General features: G+C 38.7%; 1 protein-coding gene across 8 annotated transcripts in view; it reads right to left on the minus strand.

The window, feature by feature from the left end:
• Positions 1–8,192: 8,192 nt before the first annotated feature.
• The window catches only part of PCNX1 (pecanex 1), a 113,289-nt gene continuing 99,378 nt past the window's right edge, over positions 8,193–22,103 (minus strand). For all 8 annotated transcript variants that reach the window (XM_088145579.1, XM_088145572.1, XM_088145578.1 and 5 more), the window contains 3 exons: positions 19,033–19,472; positions 15,736–15,876; positions 8,193–14,003 (listed from right to left, as the gene is read on the minus strand). In XM_088145579.1, the coding sequence (XP_088001705.1) occupies positions 13,863–14,003; positions 15,736–15,876; positions 19,033–19,472 (722 nt within the window). In that variant the 3' untranslated portion in view covers positions 8,193–13,862. The remainder of the gene's footprint in view (positions 14,004–15,735; positions 15,877–19,032; positions 19,473–22,103) is intronic.

Below are 22,103 nucleotides of genomic sequence, written 5' to 3' on the forward strand. Positions count from 1 at the left end.
CTACCATCTCAGAGAGTCAAGCTACCCAGTACTCAAAGTGGGTTATTTTAAGAATGAGGCAAAGAAGGGGCTGTCTTTCACCTTTCTGGCTGTAAAGATGGCTACAGTAATAAATATGGCGGGTGTTACTTTTTGCGATATCCAAGGAAGCACCTTATGGCAACTGCCCATTCAAGCCAAAGGTAGGGCCAAGACTGTGCAACGTAGTTTGAGAAAGAGCAAGTTTGCAGCACAGGAACAGTCCTTAACTGCCAGACAGCTGAGTGGTCTTGTAGGAGGCAGACAGTCAGGTGAGAGGGCCTTTCTCCAGTGTGGTGGCTCTGGAAAATACCCCAAAGGGGTCATTCCTCCAAATGTTTAACCGTTGGCATGATTTGGTCTTGATTTCAGTCCTGATTTTAATTCCATGGATTTTATTGTGGTGTTTTATGGGTTTGCAACTTGATGCGTGGCTTGCGATTACTGCCTGGGGTGCTTATATAAGCAGAAATGTGGGATATGAATAATCACGCTGTCAAAGGATAAGGAGAGTGTGCCGAAAGGAGGGCTTAGAAGAAAGGGAAGTTCAGTCCTGCACATTCTGAACCTGAGACAATCAGTACATGTATAATTGTCTTACTGTATTCCAAGGGGAAAACAGGAAGAGTCACAATCCTCCTCACTAATTCTGCTTCTAAAAACTACTCCCATCATCAGGGTTGGAATAGAAATTGTGGTTGTCTCAATGGAACTAGGTTCTTAGAGACAGGATTTCATTTGCACCTTTCATCACATGCTCAAATTTCTGCCTGTTGTCAGTAGTAGGATTTATTTCTCTTCAAATATGAGCACTAAAAGTATCACAACTTCTTCATGATTCCTGAGCTTAGGAAAATGATATTTCAGGCCTGCTGTCTCCTCTGGACAGGAGGGCAAAACCAAGTAAGTGTTCTTCTTATTTCTCCCATGAGTACCACCAACTGCTGCTCGCTTCAGCTGCATGTCCAGATTCACAGGGCAACATTTCATTTTCTTCATAACATGTTAAAAGAGCTTTTATCATTTATTTCATAGATTTCATATCTTGTAATTCATCAGGGAATACAAGAGAAAGAACGAAGTGACAAACAGTATATCGTAGTACCAGAAAAACAGCTCAAATCTTCCACAGCCACAGATTGACTTGGGTGGAGTTGTGTAAAATCTTTGGAGGCTCTGACAGGTCAGATTAATCAAGAGAACATTTTCCAGAGCTTTTCTTTTTTTTACCAGGAATCAGTTCTTTGGTTTATCTTTCTGGATTTTAGAGCAACCAGAGATGATCACAAAGCTAATAGCTGCTGCAGCCTGATATGACTTATCTCAGTGTGTAAACATCAGTACTGAGTTGCCAAAATGCAAGATATCTGTTAGCAGAAGCAATTTCAGGATTAAACAGAGACTTCTGACTTTTGCATGAGTAACACCCCCACAATCTGCCAGTTAGAAATCTAGGCAGAGTGAGGCAAACATTAGGCAGAGGATGTGTGGGGAGGACAGAAAGTCTTCTCTTGGGATTGCAAAAAACAGTTTGCAAAATATTGGGTGTTAAATGTTCAGTCAGAAATGTTGGGCTTAGGCATTGAATGCTCAGTTGGAAATGAAGAGTAAGAAACTGGGCAGGTCTTCAATCAAATATAAAGGCTAAAGCTTAACTATGGAAAAGAGCTCAGGATAGTTAGTGTAGTTGGGGCCAGTCCACAAAGTGACTTTCATATACCTTACTCTAACCTTAACTTTCCACATGGTGTAAGAACACAACTCCAATCATCTCAGGCTACTGGCCATCTGGATTGGGATAAAAGGAAGTGTGGTATAACAACTTCTGGGGAAACAACTGGAAATTGTTTGAATAGCTCTACTTGGATTCAGTCTTGACCATGCCTATGGCTTACCAAAATCCATAGATCTCTTCACAGCAAAATAGCCCTTTAAGCTTGTACAGTAAAAGCTAGAAAGGAAATTGCTATGTACAAACTTGTAAAACAGTAATTGTGCTGCACTGAGATGCATCATAACAAGTCTGTGGAAAGCCAAATGTTCTCCTCTTTGTTTATCAGTCATCAGAGATACTTGTCTCCACCCACATAAAATACTGATAACCAACTTGAGAATCACAGTATAGAAATTAACAGAAGAGGGAACATTTGAGAGATGGGAAAGGATAGCAAGAGGCATACGTGGAAGGAGGAGGTGGAGTGGAGGTGTGCTGTGAACCACTCACTTCAGTCAGGAAAGCTGTCATTAAAAAGGCTTATAGTAACATCAGTCATGCCCTTGAGCTGAGTAAGACATTCTACTACAAATTCCCCAATCTGGTGCTGCCCAAACATATTGGCCTCTGTTATTCTCCTGTTGGTCATGATGGTTGGGAATTCTGGGAACTTGAGTCCAAGTTCTCTGGAGATTAGTTGGATTATATTTAAAAAGGCAGTTCTACTGCAGCATGAAGTTTCCTGCTAAAAATGCCTAACCGTAAATGGATGCATTATATTTAAGTATAATCTCTAAACCCAAAGAATGTCATAACACACTCTTTTTAGACATCTGGATACTTTCATTGGAGACAAACAGAATGGCTATAAAGCTCTGGCACTGGTAGAGGAAAAGAGATCTCAGTGAAAAATGTTAATGCAAAACATTCACCATTAAGGGCAACTTTTCAGATGGGAAATTCAGAGCCTATTTATAAACAACAGCTCTAAGCAATCAGAGACAAAATTAGAATGGCAGTGCAAGATTATCTCAGACAGGAGATGGACAAAACAATTCATCCTCTTGATTTTCTTGTAAGGGAGCTCCTCCCTAGAGAAACAGAAGAGTGCAATGGTAGGATTGTGCTGTCATTCAGTTCCAAGGCTCACTTATGTAGGAACATATTTTGCAGCTTCAGGGAAAATATAAACCAGAGCTTTGGTAGCTCATAACTAGTTTGGATAAAATAACATTTTGATTTATGGCAGTTTATATAGTTTGCAAGGTCTGTTCATATCTGTGGATTCTTTTGCGGTATTAGGGTACTGTAGATGTTTCGAATCACACAGCTTGCTTTAACTGGCTAGTTGATATCCACCATGGCCTCATTCTATTGCACCATGAGCGCAATGCTCCTATTTCAGACGATTTTGTAGCCATCTTCCCAGTGCCTATCATGTTTTCATCTGTGTAGAAATCTGAATAGTGCTTGTGTTTGCTTTCTTTTAAGAACTGAAGCTTTACAATGAAATCCTATTCACTGTTTACTGTGAAATTAATTTCACTATAGTTTATGGGGCTCACTCCTAGGAAATGTGCAGTGATCGTTACACTTCAAGGCTGGATTGTTATTGCCATCTGCTGGAGGTATTGTGTTAGTCCACAAATAAATTCAAGGGGGGAAATCCAAAACTGGATTTTTTTGAAAATACTGTAAAACAAATATGTTTTTCCCCTCATTAAAAAATAGGTATAGCAATAGCAATAACATGTAAGCATTCTACCACAGGAATGACTTTAGAAAACATGGAAAATAACATGATGTGCTTTGGGTTTGCTCAGGGCTCAAATCAAACTCCTGACTTGGAAATCTGATTCTGTATTTCCCATTGATAATCATGGAAATAAATAGTTATGATTTTTTAAACAAAAATGGGTTAATCCACAGGAACAATGGGGAATTAATCTTGCCAAATTTCCAACCAAAACTGCTTTGCCCCATAAAAGTTTTACTTAAAGGAGTGGGGGGAGTCCACTTTCTTAGTAGAATTGAGTTAGTTTGCAATCAAACTTTCCTATAATGAGATAATTAGATCTTGTAAGTTTTAGATTCCCCTTCATGGATCACTGCCTTGTCATGGCGAAGGGGCTTGCGTAACTCAGTGAAGCCATGAGCTATACCGTGCACGGCCACCCAAGACGGACAGGTCATGACAGAGAGTTCTGACAAAATGTGGTCCGCTGGAGAAGGAAATGGCAACCCACTCCAGTATCCTTGCCAAGAAAACCCCATGGACAATGTTAAAAGGCTAAAAGTTATGACACCGGAAGATGAGCCCCTCAGGTCGGAAGGTGTCCAATATGCTACTGGGGAAGAGCAGAGGGGAATTCCAAGTAGCTCCAGAAAGAGTGAAGCGGCTGGGCCAAAGCCGAAAGGACGTTCAGCTGTGGATGTATCTGGAAGCGAAAAGAAGGTCCGATGCTGTAAAGAACAATATTGTATAGGTACCTGGAATGTAAGATCTATGAACCAAGACAAGCTGGATGTGGTCAAACATGAGATAACAAGATTGAACATCGACATCTTGGGAATCAGCGAATTGAAATGGACGGGAATGGGTGAATTTAATTGAGGTGACCATTATATCTACTACTGTGAGCAAGAAACCCTTAGAAGAAATGGAGTAGCCCTCATAGTCAATAAGAGAGTGGGAAAGGCAGTAATGGGGTACAGCCTCAAAAATGACAGAATGATCTCAGTGCGTATCCAAGGCAAACCATTCAGAATCACAGTAATCCAAGTCTATGCCCCAACCACTGATGCCGAAGAAGCTGAAGTTGACCAGTTCTATGAAGACCTACAACACCTTCTAGAACTAGCACCAAAAAAAGATGTCCTTTTCATCATAGGGGATTGGAATGCTAAAGTAGGAAGTCAAGGAGTAATTGGAATAACAGGCAAGTTTGGCCTTGGAGTACAAAATGAAGCAGGGCAAAGGCTAATAGAATTCTGTCAAGAGAACAAACTAGTCATAGCAAACACTCTTTTCCAACAACATAAGAGACGACTCTAAACATGGACATCACCAGATGGTCAATACCGAAACCAGATTGATTATATACTTTGCAGCCAAAGATGGAGAAGCTCTACAGACAGCAAAAACAAGACCAGGAGCTGACTGTGGCTCAGATCATGAGCTTCTTACTGCAAAATTTAGGCTTAAATTGAAGAACATAGGGAAAACCACTAGACCACTCAGGTATGACTTAGATCATATTCCTTGTGAGTACACAATGAAGGTCATGAATAGATTTAGAGGATTAGATTTGGTAGACAGAGTGCCTGAAGAGCTATGGATGGAAGTCCGTAACATTGTACAGGAGGCAGCAACTAAAACCATCCCAAAGAAAAAGAAATGCAAGAAAGCAAAATGGCTGTCTGTTGAGGCTTTACAAATAGCTATGGAAAGAAGGAATGCGAAAAGCAAGGGTGAAAGGGAAAGATATAAGCAACTGAATGCAGATTTCCAGAGAATAGCAAGGAGAGATAAGAAGGCCTTCTTAAATGAACAATGCAAAGAAATCGAGGAAAACAATAGAATGGGGAAGACTAGAGATCTCTTCAAGAAAATTGGAGATATCAAAGGAACGTTTAGTACAAAGACAGGCATGATAAAGGACAAAAAAGGCAGGTACCTAACAGAAGCAGAAGAGATTAAGAAGAGGTGGCAAGAATACACAGAAGAACTATACAAGAAAGATCTTAATGTCCCTGATATCCATGCTGGTGTGGTCACTGACCTTGAACCAGACATCCTAGAGAGTGAAGTCAAGTGGGCCTTAGGAAGCATTACTAACAACAAAGCTAGTGGAGATGACAGTATTCCAGCTGAGTTATTTAAAATACTAAAAGACAATGCTGTTAAAGTGCTGCACTCAATATGCCAGCAAGTTTGGAAAACGCAACAGTGGCCACGGGATTGGAAAAGGTCAGTTTACGTTCCAATTCCAAAGAAGGGCAATGCCAAAGAATGCTCAAACCATTGCACAATTGCACTCATTTCACATGCTAGCAAGGTTATGCTCAAAATCCTACAAGCTAGGCTTCAGCAGTATGTGAACTGAGAACTACCAGATCTACAAGCTGGGTTTTAAAGAGGCAGAGGAACTAGAGATCAAATTGCCAACATTTGCTAGATCATGGAGAAAGCACGAGAGTTCCAGAAAAACATCTACTTCTGCTTCATTGACTATGCAAAAGCCTTTGTGTGGATCACAACAAACTGTGGCAAATTCTTAAAGAGATGGGGGTACCAGACCATCTTACCTGTCTCCTGAGAAATCTGTATGCGGGCCAAGAAGCAACAGTTAGAACCGGTCATGGAACAACCGATTGGTTCAAAATAGGGAAAGGAGTACGACAAGGCTGTATACTGTCATCCTGCTTATTTAACCTATATGCAGAGTACATCATGAGAAATGCCAGGCTAGAAGAATCACAAGCTGGAATTAGGATTGCAGGGAGAAACATCAACAACCTCAGATATGCAGATGATACCACCCTAATGGCAGAAAGTGAAGACGAACTAAAGAGCCTCTTGATGAGGGTGAAAGAGGAGAGTGCGAAAGCTGGCTTGAAACTCAACATTAAAAAAACTAAGACCATGGCTCTGGACCCATCAATTCCTGGCAAATAGAAGGGGTAGAAATGGAAGCAGTAACAGACTTCATTTATTTGGGCTCCAAGATCACCGCAGATGGAGACTGCAGCCATGAAGTTAAAAGACGCTTGCTCCTTGGGAGGAAAGCTATGGCAAACCTAGATAGCATATTAAAAAGCAGAGACGTCACCTTGCCAACAAAGATCCGCATAGTCAAAGCTATGGTTTTTCCAGTAGTAATGTATGGCTGTGAGAGCTGGACTATAAAGAAGGCTGAGCACTGAAGAATTGATGCCTTTGAACTGTGGTGCTGGAGAAGACTCTTAAGAGTCCCCTGGACTGCTAGGAGGTCAAACCAGTCAATCTTAAAGGAAATCAACCTTGATTGCTCGTTGGAAGGATTGATACTGAAGCTCAAGCTCAGATACTTTGGTCACCTAATGCAAAGAGAGGACTCCTTGGAAAAGACCCTGATGCTGGGAAAGATTGAAGGCAAAAGGAGAAGGGGACGGCAGAGGATGAGATGGTTAGATAGCATCACTGAAGCAATGAGCATGAAACCAAGCCAACTCAGGGAGGCAGTGAAGGACAGGAAGGCCTGGCGCGATATGGTTCATGGGGTCACGAAGAGTCGGACACGACTTAACGACTGAACAACAAAAAGTTTTAGATTAAAATGTTCAGATTTTTTGTTTTAAAGAGCCTTTTTAGAGGTTTCCAGAAAAAATGCGCTTTGTATTTTGTGGGCAGCTGCCACAAAATTGATAATAGTATACAAATGGCCCTAACCAAAAGTCTGTAAACGTTCATAAAACGAGATGTTATCATTTTTGTGAACAGGGAGACTTCAAATTTGGTTTGTGTGTGAACTACTTTTCTTTAATCCCTGGTTGTTCTTTTAAAGTGTATGCATGCACGTGTGGTAATTTGTACAAACTATGTATACATCACAGGAATATCTTAGCCAAGACGGCAGGCTTCACATAGGCATGGCCATAAATATCAGATATGCAGACACTTAAAATCTTATTCAGAAACTGACTTACTTGGCAGAAGTCTTACATGTGATTCAGCAAGATTGGTCTCTTTATTGCAAAGAGAAATAAAGCCATAAACATAGGGAAGATTTGTCCACTCTAGGACAAAGAAATCAAGGCCCTCATAGAAGACCATGCTCCTGGTTTTCAATTCTACCCTTTTTCCTCCTACCTTTCTAAATCAATGAACAACTTGGCAGTTCTCTAGATGGCCACAGAAGGCACCTGATCATTATTGGCATAATGGTTTTCTCTGGCATGGGAAATGCTGGCTGCTGCTTCACTAACTTCATTCCTTTCCCTCCAAAACTAGAGAACTTTGGTAAATCAGAAGAGGTTTGTTTTCTGCTCAAAAGGTACCAAATCATAGAAAGCACAACATAACAAGGATGGATGAAAGAGGGGGAATATTCAACAACAGAGACAAACTCCAGCATTTTCCAAATTCTTTCCAAATTATATGCCCTCCAAATCAGTTCATTCTGGTGATGGTGTGGCCAAATCCAGCGCCAATGTGATATACTTATTAAGATACTAGACTGGGATTATGGAGACCATGCTCAAGGCCTACCTTAGTCATGGAAGCTCAGTGGGCACTTTGGACTATTTAGCCCCATCTACCTGGCAGAGTTATTACAGTGGGAAAAATTATAGTAGTATGTATACTACAGTGAGCTCCTAGAAGAAAGGCTTGATATAAATCTATAGACTAGATGGATCAAAATAAATGCTCACTCTTAGTAAAAAATCACCATTAAACAAACCTTTAACCAACCACGTCAGTAATTTTTATTTTTAACATGGCCCATTACAGTACTTTTGAATATGCTCACCTTGTTTTTATGAACCTTTAGATTTAACCAAATTATCTTCCCCAAAAGGTACTTTTTCCCATCAAAATGTGATAGAAAACATTCTCAAAATATTCCCAAGAACTGCTGTGGCTTTTGATTTTTGTTAAATTTGCAGGATACAGCTTCATCAATATAAAATGACCTATTCTGGCTGATAGATAGAACAAAAGCACGTGGATATGAAATTATAGTTTTGACATTTCTTATGGCAAATGATTTACAAGCCTTGGCTCATTTTCATCCCCCCAATTTACATAAATGTATTATTCATTATTCATTGTATAACCCCCTTTTTGACACTGTTGTCTTCACTCCTAGCATTTCCCATTCTATCCTAATCAGTCTATCTTCCCTTTTTACTTCTTACACATCGTAATTCTTCCCTCTTCTTTGTACTCCAAAGTGTGTTGTACTGACAGATCCCATCAGTTTCTCTATTAAAATACTGGTCTTCATCCCTCATCTTCATCTAGCACAAACTTCTCTCTCACATCTTCCATTAGCTCATTTCTATTCCAGAATTATTCACTTCTTTCATTGTTCTGACTATACAACAATTTCTAAAATGTCTTGCCTTTCCTCTCTTATATCTAACATTCTTTCCTGAAATTTCACTTGCCAGCACAAGCTCCTTAAATTATCTTCAGAATTGTAATCAAAACCTCTGGAGACCATCTGTTGAAGAAGAATGATCTAGCAGGTAAGAATGAGAATCTGGAAAGTCTCTGGATCAAATCTTAATTTAATCAGAGATTCAATATAGGCCCATAAGCAATCATTATTCCTTGGTTTGTCTGGTTTTATTTTTATTTTTTATAAATCTGCAAATATCCTTATAGACAGGACAAAAAGAATGATAAAAAGCAAACTAAGACATCTCTCCAGGTTTTGAATGCTTGACTTTGAATCTTCCTGTATGCTAAGTCATGTTTCTCATACTGAATTAGGGTTGCCTCCACTTTATTTCTTCAGACATGTTTCTCAAATCCACATACTCCTCATAGTTTCAGTCATAATTCAAAATGCTGCATGCTGAAGATCTCAAGAGCTCCAATACAACCGCTGCTAGAAAAGGTCACTATCAGAGGATCTCTAATTACACAATAAATATTGGTCAAGTGATCTTACTCAGTAAATATATGTGTTAAGTGTTACTGAATATTACTATAATCTTATATAAGATCAATGTCAGATTTTGCAGGGGGGGGGTTAGAAAGAAGGGGATATGCCCTGCTGAAATTTATCATGGAATGATAATGAGGAGAATGATGATAATAGCAGGAGCTAAAGTATAGCATCAGTATAATAAAATGCACAGCTGGTAAAAATGCAAAATATTGAAGCAAAACTTTCCAGTAAATGAAGCTTTGGAGTTTAGCAATGGAAGCATACATGAAGTTATTTCTGTTCAAAGAACAGAAGAGAAGGTGTATCAACCAGAACATTTTTCACCATTATTCTTCAAGGGAAAAAGAGTCATGAAACATACATCTATACGTAGTTGTTCAAAAGTCTTAGATGTGAAAAACTAAATGTGAAAATAAAACAAGGGACAACAAGAGGATTTTTTTTTTAAATTTCATTATTTCTTCACTGTCAATACTGTCCTTTTTAAAGCAACATGTTGCAAACAAATTCCCTCAACTTTTCCCAATTTTAAACAGCGACAATATTTACAGGCTGTTTCAAACAACATACACGCACCCACGCGCTCATACTCTCACTGACACATACAAAATACACATAACCCTATCCCTGGCAAGTTCTCTATATGCTGGTAAATGCAAAGCACATATTTCATTTTCCAACTTGTATTTTTTCCCTCCATCTATTTAATGTAATAATAAGCAGTTCATTGTCTGGCTAAGTTTCATAAAGATCCTAACAAGTTTGACTTTTAATCTTTGTGACTTTTGTCATCCACTTGGGTCATGTGTAAATTTAGTAGAAATGTCTAAATTGTATTTTCAAATTTGTTTGCTGATGAATGGTGCATACAAATCTATGAAGCCTTTTGGAGCAGCCATCTTTTTAAAAGCCTTTTAAAAAATCTGGGTGAAAACTAGATATGGGCAGTAGTTCCCACCAAGGTCTTATGTACTCACCATCATTTTACTAAGGCACATATTAAATACTGCTATAATTCTTACACTGTCTAGCATCGCAGGGCTAATGGCATTAGGTTACCAATCACCAAGTAAGACCAGACAAGTAGAACCTATATAATAGGTAAGAAAAATCTCTCTTAATAAAATTAGGTACATAAAACCATGGTGGCTGAACCTACAGGTAATATGAAATATTTAGGTATGCCTTGAAAAGCTCTTTCAAATGCACTACTCCATTGGTAGAGTTATTACCACTTACCAATGTGTAGAACTAAAGGATTGGCATCACTGTGTTATCTCATCGGTTAAGAAGGCATTTCACTGCCAGCTTGGGTAAAATTTGGCCCCAAATCCAAGGTTTCAAAGGCCTTTTCCATAACATTCTGTACCATCTATTCAATATTTTCACACAACATTGCAACTACTAGTTCCCCAACAGCAAGCCTAGGTAGAAAAAGCAACAATTAAAAAAAACAAAACCTTCTAAAAGATGTCATTTTCCAAAAACATTTTCCTTCCCTCCATATATATTTCCTAGGTTACAAGAACATCTACAGAACACCACCTCAATACTGAGCAAGAGTAGGGTTGTGTTCTTTATGAAAATTAAAGCACTTCATGAGGTAAATTTCTCCTTTAATTTCCCAAAACATTAACAGGGAAGCTAAGTATACTTCTGTGTTTTTACATTAAATTAGTGCCTAGTTGGATTATCAGTTTATTATGCATATATTTATAAACATTGATAGTAGGCAAACTGACTTTCATAAACTCTTTCTACATAAATATTATCAAAGCTTAGCCTAGAAATTCATTCAGTGGATTACTAGTTTTGTACAAGACTTAGTATCAAATGCAAAAAAATCTGTAAAGTTTTCAGAATGCTTGCCATAACTGGTTGGAGAAATTGATGGAGAAAGCCACCAAGTCCACATATGAAAAGCTGCAAAACAATTAATTTGGCTTCCAAGCTCATATACTACAACAAGCAAAGAGAAAAGTTTCATGAACGCTAAACAGTTAATCGTACACAAAGGAACGTCAAATTCTTGAGAGATGAGCTTAAACTGAAAATAAATCTGGATATATATTTTCGTGAATGCTAATTAGATGAGATTTATACCTAACAAAGGTATGATTGAAATTATGCTAATCAAGTAATTTGTTTTCAATTATTTAAACTAAATTTACCATTCTAAATGAATCTACATGTAATCATATCAGAAGCCTTGAAATTATCATCTCTTTCAATATCCGTTTTTAGTTACAAATGTAATCAGTAGCATGTAGTATCCTATGTCACAGAGTGCCATTTTTGTTCCTATTAATGATTAAAAATAGGAAATAAAAATCTTAGAAAAATCTAACTTTCCATATTACCATGTTCATTGCCTTATTCAAGATAACCTTTAAAAGCACCCTTTTTATCAATAAATTTAATATATTCAAAATTACTAATTTAAGGTAGATTGCATTTTCTTTCTATATTTGGGAAAGTCAAGAAGATAAATGAATATTTAATTGTCAATTAAAAGTGAAGAAAGATGGCTGGCCAAAACTCATAAAATGACTTTTCTCTTGTTTATAAAATAATGAAAATATTATAGTGTCAGGGATTAAACTGGAGGCATTCAGATATTAGCAGGTGATGTACATTTTACCAGAACAGCAAAATCTTTCTGAAGCTTCTTTCTACATTTTATTATTCATGCTGCTTCCCCCTTCCCTGTCCATTTCTAAGTTAGTGGTTTCTGATGCTAGCAAGAATTAATTGCAGCAGTGAACAGCTTTGCAAAGTGTGACCTGGTCAAGATCATAATACAGTAAGAACAGCATTTTCATGTTCTACAGTACTTAGCAAGCCACAAAGACTGTTTTTCGTGGTATCAGATTGTTCATGTTATGACATTATTTGACTATGTTCGTTAAGTATGTAATAGTTTTGATTTCACTGCAATGTCTTCCGTGTAAGATCACCTGTGCATAATAAATATTGGAATAGTTCAAAAACAAAAGATGGCTGCTTCTAAAAGCTACAATTGTAAATTGTTCTGTTTCCCACTGAGCCCCACAGACTTTCAGATCACACAAAGGAAACAACCACTACATATAAAACTTTCCATTAACATTGTGAGCAAGTCATAGAAACAGCAAGTTAAAAAATTGCAGCTTTGTCCCCTTACTCTGTTGCTGTTTGAATAACTCGTTTCCCTGAAAACACACACTACAAATCCCAATCAGTAAAAATCGATGATATGCAACATAAATCAGTTTCACAGTTATATGCAAAGTACAGTTATTATAGAATATATAACTACTGAAAATAAATTCAAGTCACAGAACATAATAGCAACTAAAGGGAGCTAAAACGCAAAATGGTACAGGTAATATGATACAACATGCCTTCTGATTTTTGTCCTTTAATTTTTAATAAAGTAAAATTATTTCACCTAATAAAGGAGTAAGTCGCAACACAGAGATAAAGTCACAACCTTATTTAAAACAATGTATTTCATCCAGTTTTCCATAAAAAGAAAAGCAAACTTTTTTTCCAAAGGAGACCAGTAACATATTTTTGTTGTCTCTATATTGGAAAGTAACAAAAGTAGATGAAGAAAATGCACAATTGTATTGTTGAGCCCATTTTAAAAAGATAACATTACTGCATATTTGCACTATCAATTTGCTTCACCAAGAGCAGGCCTCCCTAGAGTTTTCATCTATAATTAGTGGTACTCCATTATATATTGTGAATAGGACATAATAAATATGCTGCTGAGCAACGTAGTATGTTAAGCCAAAAATGAATCAATGATACTTCCTACCATCATATGAATATGGAGGAGGAGGTGGTTAATCCCAAAGGCAATTTAAATAATGGTATTTTCTTCTTTTTATATATTTATATACATATTCTATTTATATATATATATATAAATAAATGTTCTGAGCAATCTCAGATTTTTGTAGTGCATTGCCATAAAAAAAATAGTGCAGTTTTCTCAATGATCTTTTTTCCACTTAGAAGAAATAACAATTTTTAAATCTGGTCACACTTGCAATTAATAAAACATTCTATTCAGCTTCACACTGATCTCAACATTTATACAGTTTTCAGTTGCTTTAAAAAAATGAACTGAATCTACATTACTGAGACAAAACATTTTTGGCAAGACAATTAGAAAAATGAGATGCTCCTATTTTAAAACTTGGAAAATGTGGGGTTCTTTTAAAGCATTGCAATGGATAAAATAATGTATAAAGCAAAAGATATATCCTGTTTACCCTTCATGCACAATATTTTCCTCAGTAGCTAACTTGAAAAATATCCAAAATGCCTCCTTTATTGTTTTGGAGGCTGACACCCTACCCTTAACTTGGTTTTCAAGTCTCTTCCTATTACTTGAGCTGTTAGGGTATCCTTCTGAGACTCCTTACTTAATTTCTAAACATTTTAGAGATGGACAAGAAGTTAATTGCCCAAGAAGGTCACACTTCAGCCCCAAGTTCCAGAACTCCAGTTTCAATCACTGCAACATATTTGTCTTCAATTTGGACGAGCAAGATGGTTTTGTCTATATGGGACCTATGCCCTGGATCTCTGCTGCAAGGCACCCAACGGTGAATCACCTAGCAGGGGGAGCAAGCAATGAAAACATATTCAGGCAGTAACACTAGAACTTGGAATTTTTTTCTACTATAATACTGGGAATAAAATAATAATAGAAATATTCCTATATTTCACAGGGGAGAATACCTTCTAGAAAGCACTCAGAACTGAAACAAGGGAACAGGATAAGTCATACTTTGGTAAATACAGGTAGACCTCAACTTATGACCACAATTGGGACCTGAACTTCCATCACTAAGCGATGCGGTTATAAAGTGAGATGTCACATGACTGCATCGCTTAGTGATGGCAATCCCTGCAATCCCCCTTGCCATCATTAAGTGAATTTCACTGGTCATTACTTGAGGACCCACCCCAAGCCAAGCCATTCCAGGCTTGGTAACTCCCAGCCCCAAGCCTCAGTAAGGTGACGGACTGCCTCCAAATCCCCCACCTGCCTATCTCCCCCCTCATCTCTGCCCTTTTGGCTGTCCTGCGCCTTGCCTTGTGGCTCAGGGGCTTCTTGACGCGCCATAGCTCTGGGGCTGCAAGAAGCCTGAGCTGCAGCGCGGTGTGAAGCTCTAGCCACCACTGGAAGCCTCAGCTGCCCAGCTTGCCCAGCAAGCATTCATTCACCCAGCTGCCTTCTCTCCCAGTTTCCCACACCAACTTTTTGCCTTTTGCGCCTAGCCGCTGTGGCCAAAGCAGAAATGCCTCGCTGCCTTTGCTGTCTCCTTTTTGGATCCAGCTTCTCCAGTGAATGTTTCCTACACGTGGTTCCCCATCCTGGCCCAGCAGCATGGTGCAAATAAGAATGCCAGCCAATGGAGAAGACCAGAAACAGTTTCGTCCAATTGGAAAGCCCTCAGAAAGCTGGACCGTCTTTCTGAAGGCAGTGCAGATTTCAGAAGGCAGTGCAGCTTTCCAAAGGCTCAGGGGATGTAGGAAACATTTGCCGGATGGGCGCAAAAGGCGAAAGGTTGATGCGGGGAACTGGGAGAGAACGCAGATGGGCAAATGAATGCTTGCTGGGGCTTCCTGGGCACTGCGGCTTGCTGGCGCAGGCTGGGGCAGCTTAGGCTTCCAGGGACGACTGCAGCTTCACACTGCGCTGTAGCTCATGGGCTTCTTGCAGCCCCAGAACCATGGGGTGCCAAGAAGCCCGTGAGCTACAGTGTGGCAAGCAGCCCCAGAGTTGTGCAGTTCTGGGGCTGCTTGTGGCCCTGCAAGGCAGGGTGGAGGACAGCCAAAAGGGCAGAGATGGAGGGAGAGAGGTGGATGTGGGGAGCTGAAGCACCACTGCGGTGGTAAGTGCAGGCGGGCTGCCAAGCACCTGAATTTTGATCATGTCACCGTGGGGGCACTGCAACAGCCATAACTTCGGGAACCAATCATAAGTCCATTTTTTCAGCACTGTCATAACTTTGAACAGTCACTGAACAAATGGACATAAGTTGAGAACTACCTGTAGTGCAATTCTTTATGTATATTTGCCTCATATGGATTTACTATCCTGTGCTCTTACCTTCCAAGAAACTTTGTGCAGAATTGATTGGGCCTTAAGTTGTTGTTTTTAAAAAGTTAAGGCTTCCAGAACTCATAATGTAGAGACAGTATTATGTATATTCCCTTATAATTATTATAATTTAGAATTTGTAGAATTGACGCTCTGCTCCACTTTTTGAATTCACATACATTCAATATAATTTCTGAGGATGCCAATATCAAAGGCTGTTGAGGAATGAAACTTACATGGCCTTCCATGCCTTCCTGAGGACTCCAGTCTTTCCAGCTGTTTCTTCCAGCTCTTAGTCTTATCATTTCATCTGGCCACTGTAGTTCTTTTCTTTTGGATAAGTTGATCCCTTCCAAAATCTGGCTAGGATCTATAATCTACAAAAGAAGCAGTTTAAAATTAGTGCTGTACAAGAACTGAGTTTGAAATGCCCCATTTTGAAATAGCTCAAAACATTTTCAATTTGGGAGGGCGGAGCTGGTGTCGCGGCGATACGGCGGGCGATCCTGGGCTCCCAGGATCGCAGCCGATATCTCCTCCCCCGGACGGTCCCGATGGACCTAAGCCGTCCCGTAGAGATGGCGATCGCAAAGGGCGCGTCCCGCGGATCTCAGGGACGCCGCAAGTCCCAGATTGATCCCGGGAGAAGCTCTTGAAGCCGGCGGAGGAGAGGCAGCCAAAATGGCTGTGAAAGCCGGGGCAGCTCCAAAGGAAGAAGGAAGTGAGGGGTGTCAACTGGGTGAGATGGACTTTTACTATTCAACTATTCTTAGAGAACACCTTAAAGAGATTTTTAAAAGTGAAGAAAAGTGGATTAAGCGGCGAGATTGAGCCTTATAAAAAAAGGGGGGGAAATTTTTTTTCTTTTCAACTTTCCCTTTTTAGTGGAATTGGCAAGATGTTTTTCTCTTAAAAAAATATATTTTTAACTGGATTGGCTTTTTCTTTTTAATACTCAATAACTCTTTATCTTAAGCCTTTTTTCTAAGATTTCTTTATTGTTATAAGAAATTTATACTTTTTGATTTTGAAATGGGGAAAGTGGAGTTAAGAGAAAGTAAATGAAAGAAAGTTGCACTGCCATCTAGAGGCTCGACATAGTGCTTTTTTTCTTCTATTGTGATGCATGCTCAAGGACCCTGTGCTTTCTAAAAAGATAGTGGGATGTGCATGTTTATACAGGTGCCATCCGTAACTATAAACAAGAAAGTGGAGTTGAAAGCGATTTTGAAAATATCAAGATGGAAAGTTTGAGCTAGTCACAAGAGCCCTGATTAGTGGCAGTAGCTCTTCTTTCTGCTAGAAGCTCTGCTTTGCTCTCCATTCCCCCCTCAGTTGGATTTTTTTTAAAGAGACTTAGTCTTTTCCCTCCTCTTCTTTTTTTTTTTTTCTCCTCTTGCTTTTTTTTTTCTTATTTTTGGCAAGAACAAAGATAAAGAATCCTTTGACTCAATGAAGGTTTATCAAGATAATAAACTATACGAGAAACACAATGCAGAAAAAGATCTTTAAACTATTGAGGATGACTATAAAAAACTGGAAGAAGAGCTGCAGAAATTCCCGCAAAAAAAAGAAAAAAGATATTAAAGCTAAAATGGACTTAATTAAACATAAAACGGGATCAATGGAAAAGGAAGAAATAGTACAAGAAATCAGAAACATTAAACAGAATTATTGTGAGGCTTATAAACTGAGAATTAAAAGGGTTAATCAACTGATAAATGAAGAGGGACAGACTTGTTCTTGGCACTGAGGGTGAGAAAAGATTATACAAGATTATAATGGAAAATCGTACTAAGAGAATGCACAAAAAGAAGAAGTAAAACAATATTGAAAGAAACTACTTCAGATGTTTAAAGAAAAAACGAGGGGAATACAACAATGATGGAACTGACAGAAGCTTCAAAAAGCAGAATGTTTGAAAGGACATTTATTATTGCTTTCTCTTATCCAATAATATAGAAAAAGGAATAAACAGCTAGATATTTTGGGATATTGAATGAAAAGGGTGAACTCAAAATTATGCAAGCGCTGGAATAAAGTATAAATCTGAGATATATAGTTAAAAATTGTATTTGATTGTAAATGTTTCAAGAGATTAGACTAAAATTTATACATGGTTGAATATAGTAACGTATAGATTTAAAACTAGAGACATTTTTGTTGAAACATGTAGTGAAGAATCTGGTTAGAACTGTAACCCGGTTAGAACTGTAACTGATATTGTAACTGATACTGGTTAGAACTGTAACTTTTAAGAATTGGAAAAATTAAAAAGTACTTATGCAGGAGGAAGTTATTGAAAATTATGGAATGTGCAGAGATGAGTTAAATTGAGATTTGAAATTAGAGTAAGAAGATAAGTAATTTTATATGACACTGAGAAAATATAGTAATGTAATGGATTAGGAAATTTTATAATAGAAATTTGATATTAATTATTATATATATACACATATAACCGATAGATGAAAATGTATTACTAATCCTATTGAAAGTTAAAATTTCTTGTAATAAATGATTCTATAGATTAGCTATGAATGATTAATAATTGTTAATTGATAAGTATACAAGTATATTTTGAATAGATGATATGAGAATTTAAGATTATGAAAGGGGCACCAATGAGTTGGTAACTGGTTGACACACGGTATAAAATGGAAGATGCTTTTTTTATGCCTTTCTATGTTTTTGTTTGTTCATGTATGTTTTGTGTTTGTTGTAAAAATAAAAAAATATTTTTAAAAAAAACATTTTCAATTTGAAATGTTTTGCATATCCCTCCTTAAAAATTATGCAGCTATTCATTTGAAGCATGGTTAAGAAACCTGTGGTCCTCCAGGTGTCATTGGATTCCAAACCTTATAAACCATAGATAGCACAATAAGAGATGAAGGGAGATATGTTTCAACAAAATCTAGAGGGCCACAGGTTTCATACTCCTACAACTAGATTGAGTAGAACACAGAGGAAAGATGATATAACTCAATGATTCCTATTAATGCTTTTCTCAGTTTCCAAACTTGGGTCATCAGGCTTGGACTTCAAGTCAACACTAGACAAGCAAACCTATTCAATGTAAAAATACTGAAACATGGAGTAAAAAAGAAACAAGTAACTGCTTAATTTATATATTCCATATAACAGCATTGCTGTAACATTATAGAGAGCTGGTGAACCAGTTTTAATGCTTAACTTAAACCATATTTTTCTGTAATACAAAGGTCTGTATTCTCTGTACATAACTTTGCCTTATTCATTGTCTGCTCTTTAGAGAAGGCTTTCTTTCCTATATACTCTGAAGTGCCATTTTGGAAGTGTATCCAAAGCACAGCACAACCCTAGAGAATACCAGCTTGTTAAGATGTATTACATCTGAAGAACTGTGCATTAAGAATTAGTTTTTCATTCCACAGTGTTGCATTCCAGAAATGTACAGATGATTTAAGAATTAAAGATGTAACTAGCAATAAAAATAGTCATTAGATAACAAAGAGGATAAAAACCAGATCTATTCCTATGTTTTTATCTACCTGAATTCTGTAAACAACATCATCCCTTTTGGTTTGTGTCTGGTTCACAGGGCTCACATTTGTGCCTGCCTGTGAATCAGTGACATTTGTCATTCCATCAGTCCCTAAAAAGCCAACAAGGGCATGTTGTTTGCAGGCTGGGATGCTCTGACTGGAACTGCTTGAAGAAGGGAGGCCATGCTGTGTGTTGGCAACACCAGTCTGGTTAGCCGATTCCATTTGGTTCACCATGGACAGACGGGACTGTATGGATGATGGAAGATTGCGAAGGGAAAGCTGGCTGGTGGAAGAGCGTCGGCAAGGCACAAAGCCTGTGGTGGATGTCCGGAGGGATGAATGACGACTGTTATAGCAATAGGTTGACTGGCTGGCAACTGAAGCACGAGCAGGGGAATGTCTGATAAGGCTTGATTGCACAGAATGAGCACTCTGGCTGGTGCCTAAAAATAAAACACATGAGCAAAGAATAAATTGAAGTTTATATTATATATTATAGTTTTGTTTATTCTTTTGTTGTACAATTCCATTGAACTAAAACTGAATGGAAAACTGAAAAAGCTATTGGTTTGGATGTTGACTAACATTCAAATTAAATTCTGGATCAATTCCTTCTAGAAGCAGCAATGCCTATTACACATACATTGGAGAAAGTATGTCCAATAACTACATAGGACTCCCTTCAACTTCTTCCATAACGAACTTAAGATTTTTTTTTCTTTTATAGCTGGTACTCTTAATAACTGGCAGATACAATCTGTTTATTATTGCTCTGTATGACAGCTTTCACCATGTAATCAGGAATTTATTTATTCTGGACATTTTACTTTTTGTTATTATGATTTGAGGAGGGGTAAGGCATAGATACAACTGATTGATTCATTTGGTGAGTTGCTACAAAGAACTTCACATGTGGTGAAAATAACCAAAAGAAACTGTTTAAGGTGGCCTTGACATAATGTGCAAAGTAAATTTAGATCTTTCGCTGGGTAATGAAATGCAAATATAGTATAAGGTAATTAATTAATTAATTATTAAATTGATGTATATGGCCCTTATCTCAATGTGACTCTGAATGGCTAACAATTCATTAAAACAATAAAAATAACATTAGCAAAGTGAAAAATCAAGAATGGCCACCAAGGATGGACCCAATAAGATAATAAACAGAAACTACTCAAAGAGCCATCTAACCTCCCAACCCTGAGGCTCTGGAGCACATTCCAGTTTTAGCACTTTGTAGAAGGCCAGCGGGGTTGGAGCCAATCTGGTCTTAGGGAATATGGTGTTCCAGAGGACAGCTGCTATGACAGAAAAGGCATGCTTCCAAAGTCCCATAACCTTCTTTAATTGAAGTGACAGGAGTATGCCTTTCCTGTCAGACCTAGTGGGACAGGTAGAAACAACTGGGGTAAGGCGATCCTGCAAATAACCTAGCTACATTCTACTGAGGGCTTTACAGGTGAGAACTAGTATCCTGAATTCCATCTGGAAGCACACTGGAAGCCAGTGCAGCTTGTGGAGCAGAGGTGTAATATGGGCGTACTGAGGTGTGCCCATATCTGCCTGCATCACTGTATTCTAGACTAGCTGCAACTTCTGGATAGTAATAAAAGGCAGCCCCATGCACAGCGCATTGCAGTAATCTACTCATTAGGTGACAAAAGGCATGAGTGACCATGAGCAGTGCCTTCCTGGTGCACAAAACTGGTGCACAAAACAAAGTCTTCCTGGCCATGGCTGTCACCTGTTCTTTGAACAGGAGCTGTAAGTCAAGAACTTCCCAAATTGTGCACTGGATCTGTTTGGGGTAATGCAACCAGAACCAAAGATGGAAAAACCCTGGATCTAGGAGGCCCTAAAACCCACAGCTACTCAGTCTTGCCAGGGTTGAGCTGAAGCCTGTTCTCCCCATCCAGATCCCACAACCTCCAGACACTGAGACAGAACCTCCTTAGCATCACTTGGGGTGCAGATGTAAAGCTGGGTATCATCAGTATGCTATTAGTATCACCCCATGCCCAGTATCCCCCATGGATAAGTTTGCCCAATGCCTTCATGTAGATGAGAAATAGGAATGGGGAGAGAAGTGAGCCCTGAGGGAAGAAAGGGTATGGGCTAGATCTCTCCCACCCTTCCATCAACATTGACCAGAATTGGCCCTGAAGAAAGAAGGGAAACCAGTGCGAAACTGTACCTCCCACTTCCTGGAGCTGGTCTAGAAGTATACCATGATTAATGGTATTGAAGGCCACTGAGAGATCAAGAACAGCCAGGATGGACATACCACCCCCATCCCTCTCACCAGAGGTCATCCACAAGTGCTATCAATGTTGTTTTGGTCTCATGCCCAGTCTAAAACCCAACTGAAAACAGTCAAGATAATCTGTTTCCTTCGGGACTCTCTGAAGCTGCTGTACAACCACCTCCTTAACAGCCTTCCCTAGAAAAAGAAGATTGGAGATGGAATGAAAGTTATCCAAAAAGGTTGAATCCAGTGATGCCTTCTTGAGGAGGGGGTAAACCACTGCCTCTTTAAGCAGTGACAAGACCACTCCCTCACTCAATGATGAATTCATCAGCGCCAGGATCCAGCCACATGTCACCGCCCAGGAAACCTTGGCTAACCAGGAGCATGGCTCCAACACACAGGTGACCGAGGTAACAGTTCCAAGAACTCTTGTCCATATCATCAGGACCAACCGGATCAAACCCATTTCAGATAACCAGAGCATCTGAGTCTCAGTCATCTCCAGAAGCTCTGCCCTAAAGTTGGAGTCCAGCTTTGATTTTATCTCTACCAAACTGTTATTTTAGGATTGGTTTGAGAAAGCACTTAGGAATACATGCAGCTCCATGATATCAAGAATTTAGAAGGTAATTTTTAGGTCTTTTATATGTGTGCTGATCTTCATAGGAAAAAATACACTCTATCTTTCCTATTACTCTCCACAGAATCACTAAAGCTGCAAGGTGGATGAGTGTACGGGACCTGTAGATTCCAAACATTGTTAAACACAATTGCTGATGAGAAGATGGAAGTTAAAATCAACATTTGAAAGGCTAATGCTCCC

Source organism: Python bivittatus, unplaced genomic scaffold, assembly GCF_059951505.1.
Source record: "Python bivittatus isolate LINGU-HERP-01145 unplaced genomic scaffold, Pbiv_v1 ctg000480_np1212, whole genome shotgun sequence".
NCBI lineage: Eukaryota > Metazoa > Chordata > Lepidosauria > Squamata > Pythonidae > Python > Python bivittatus.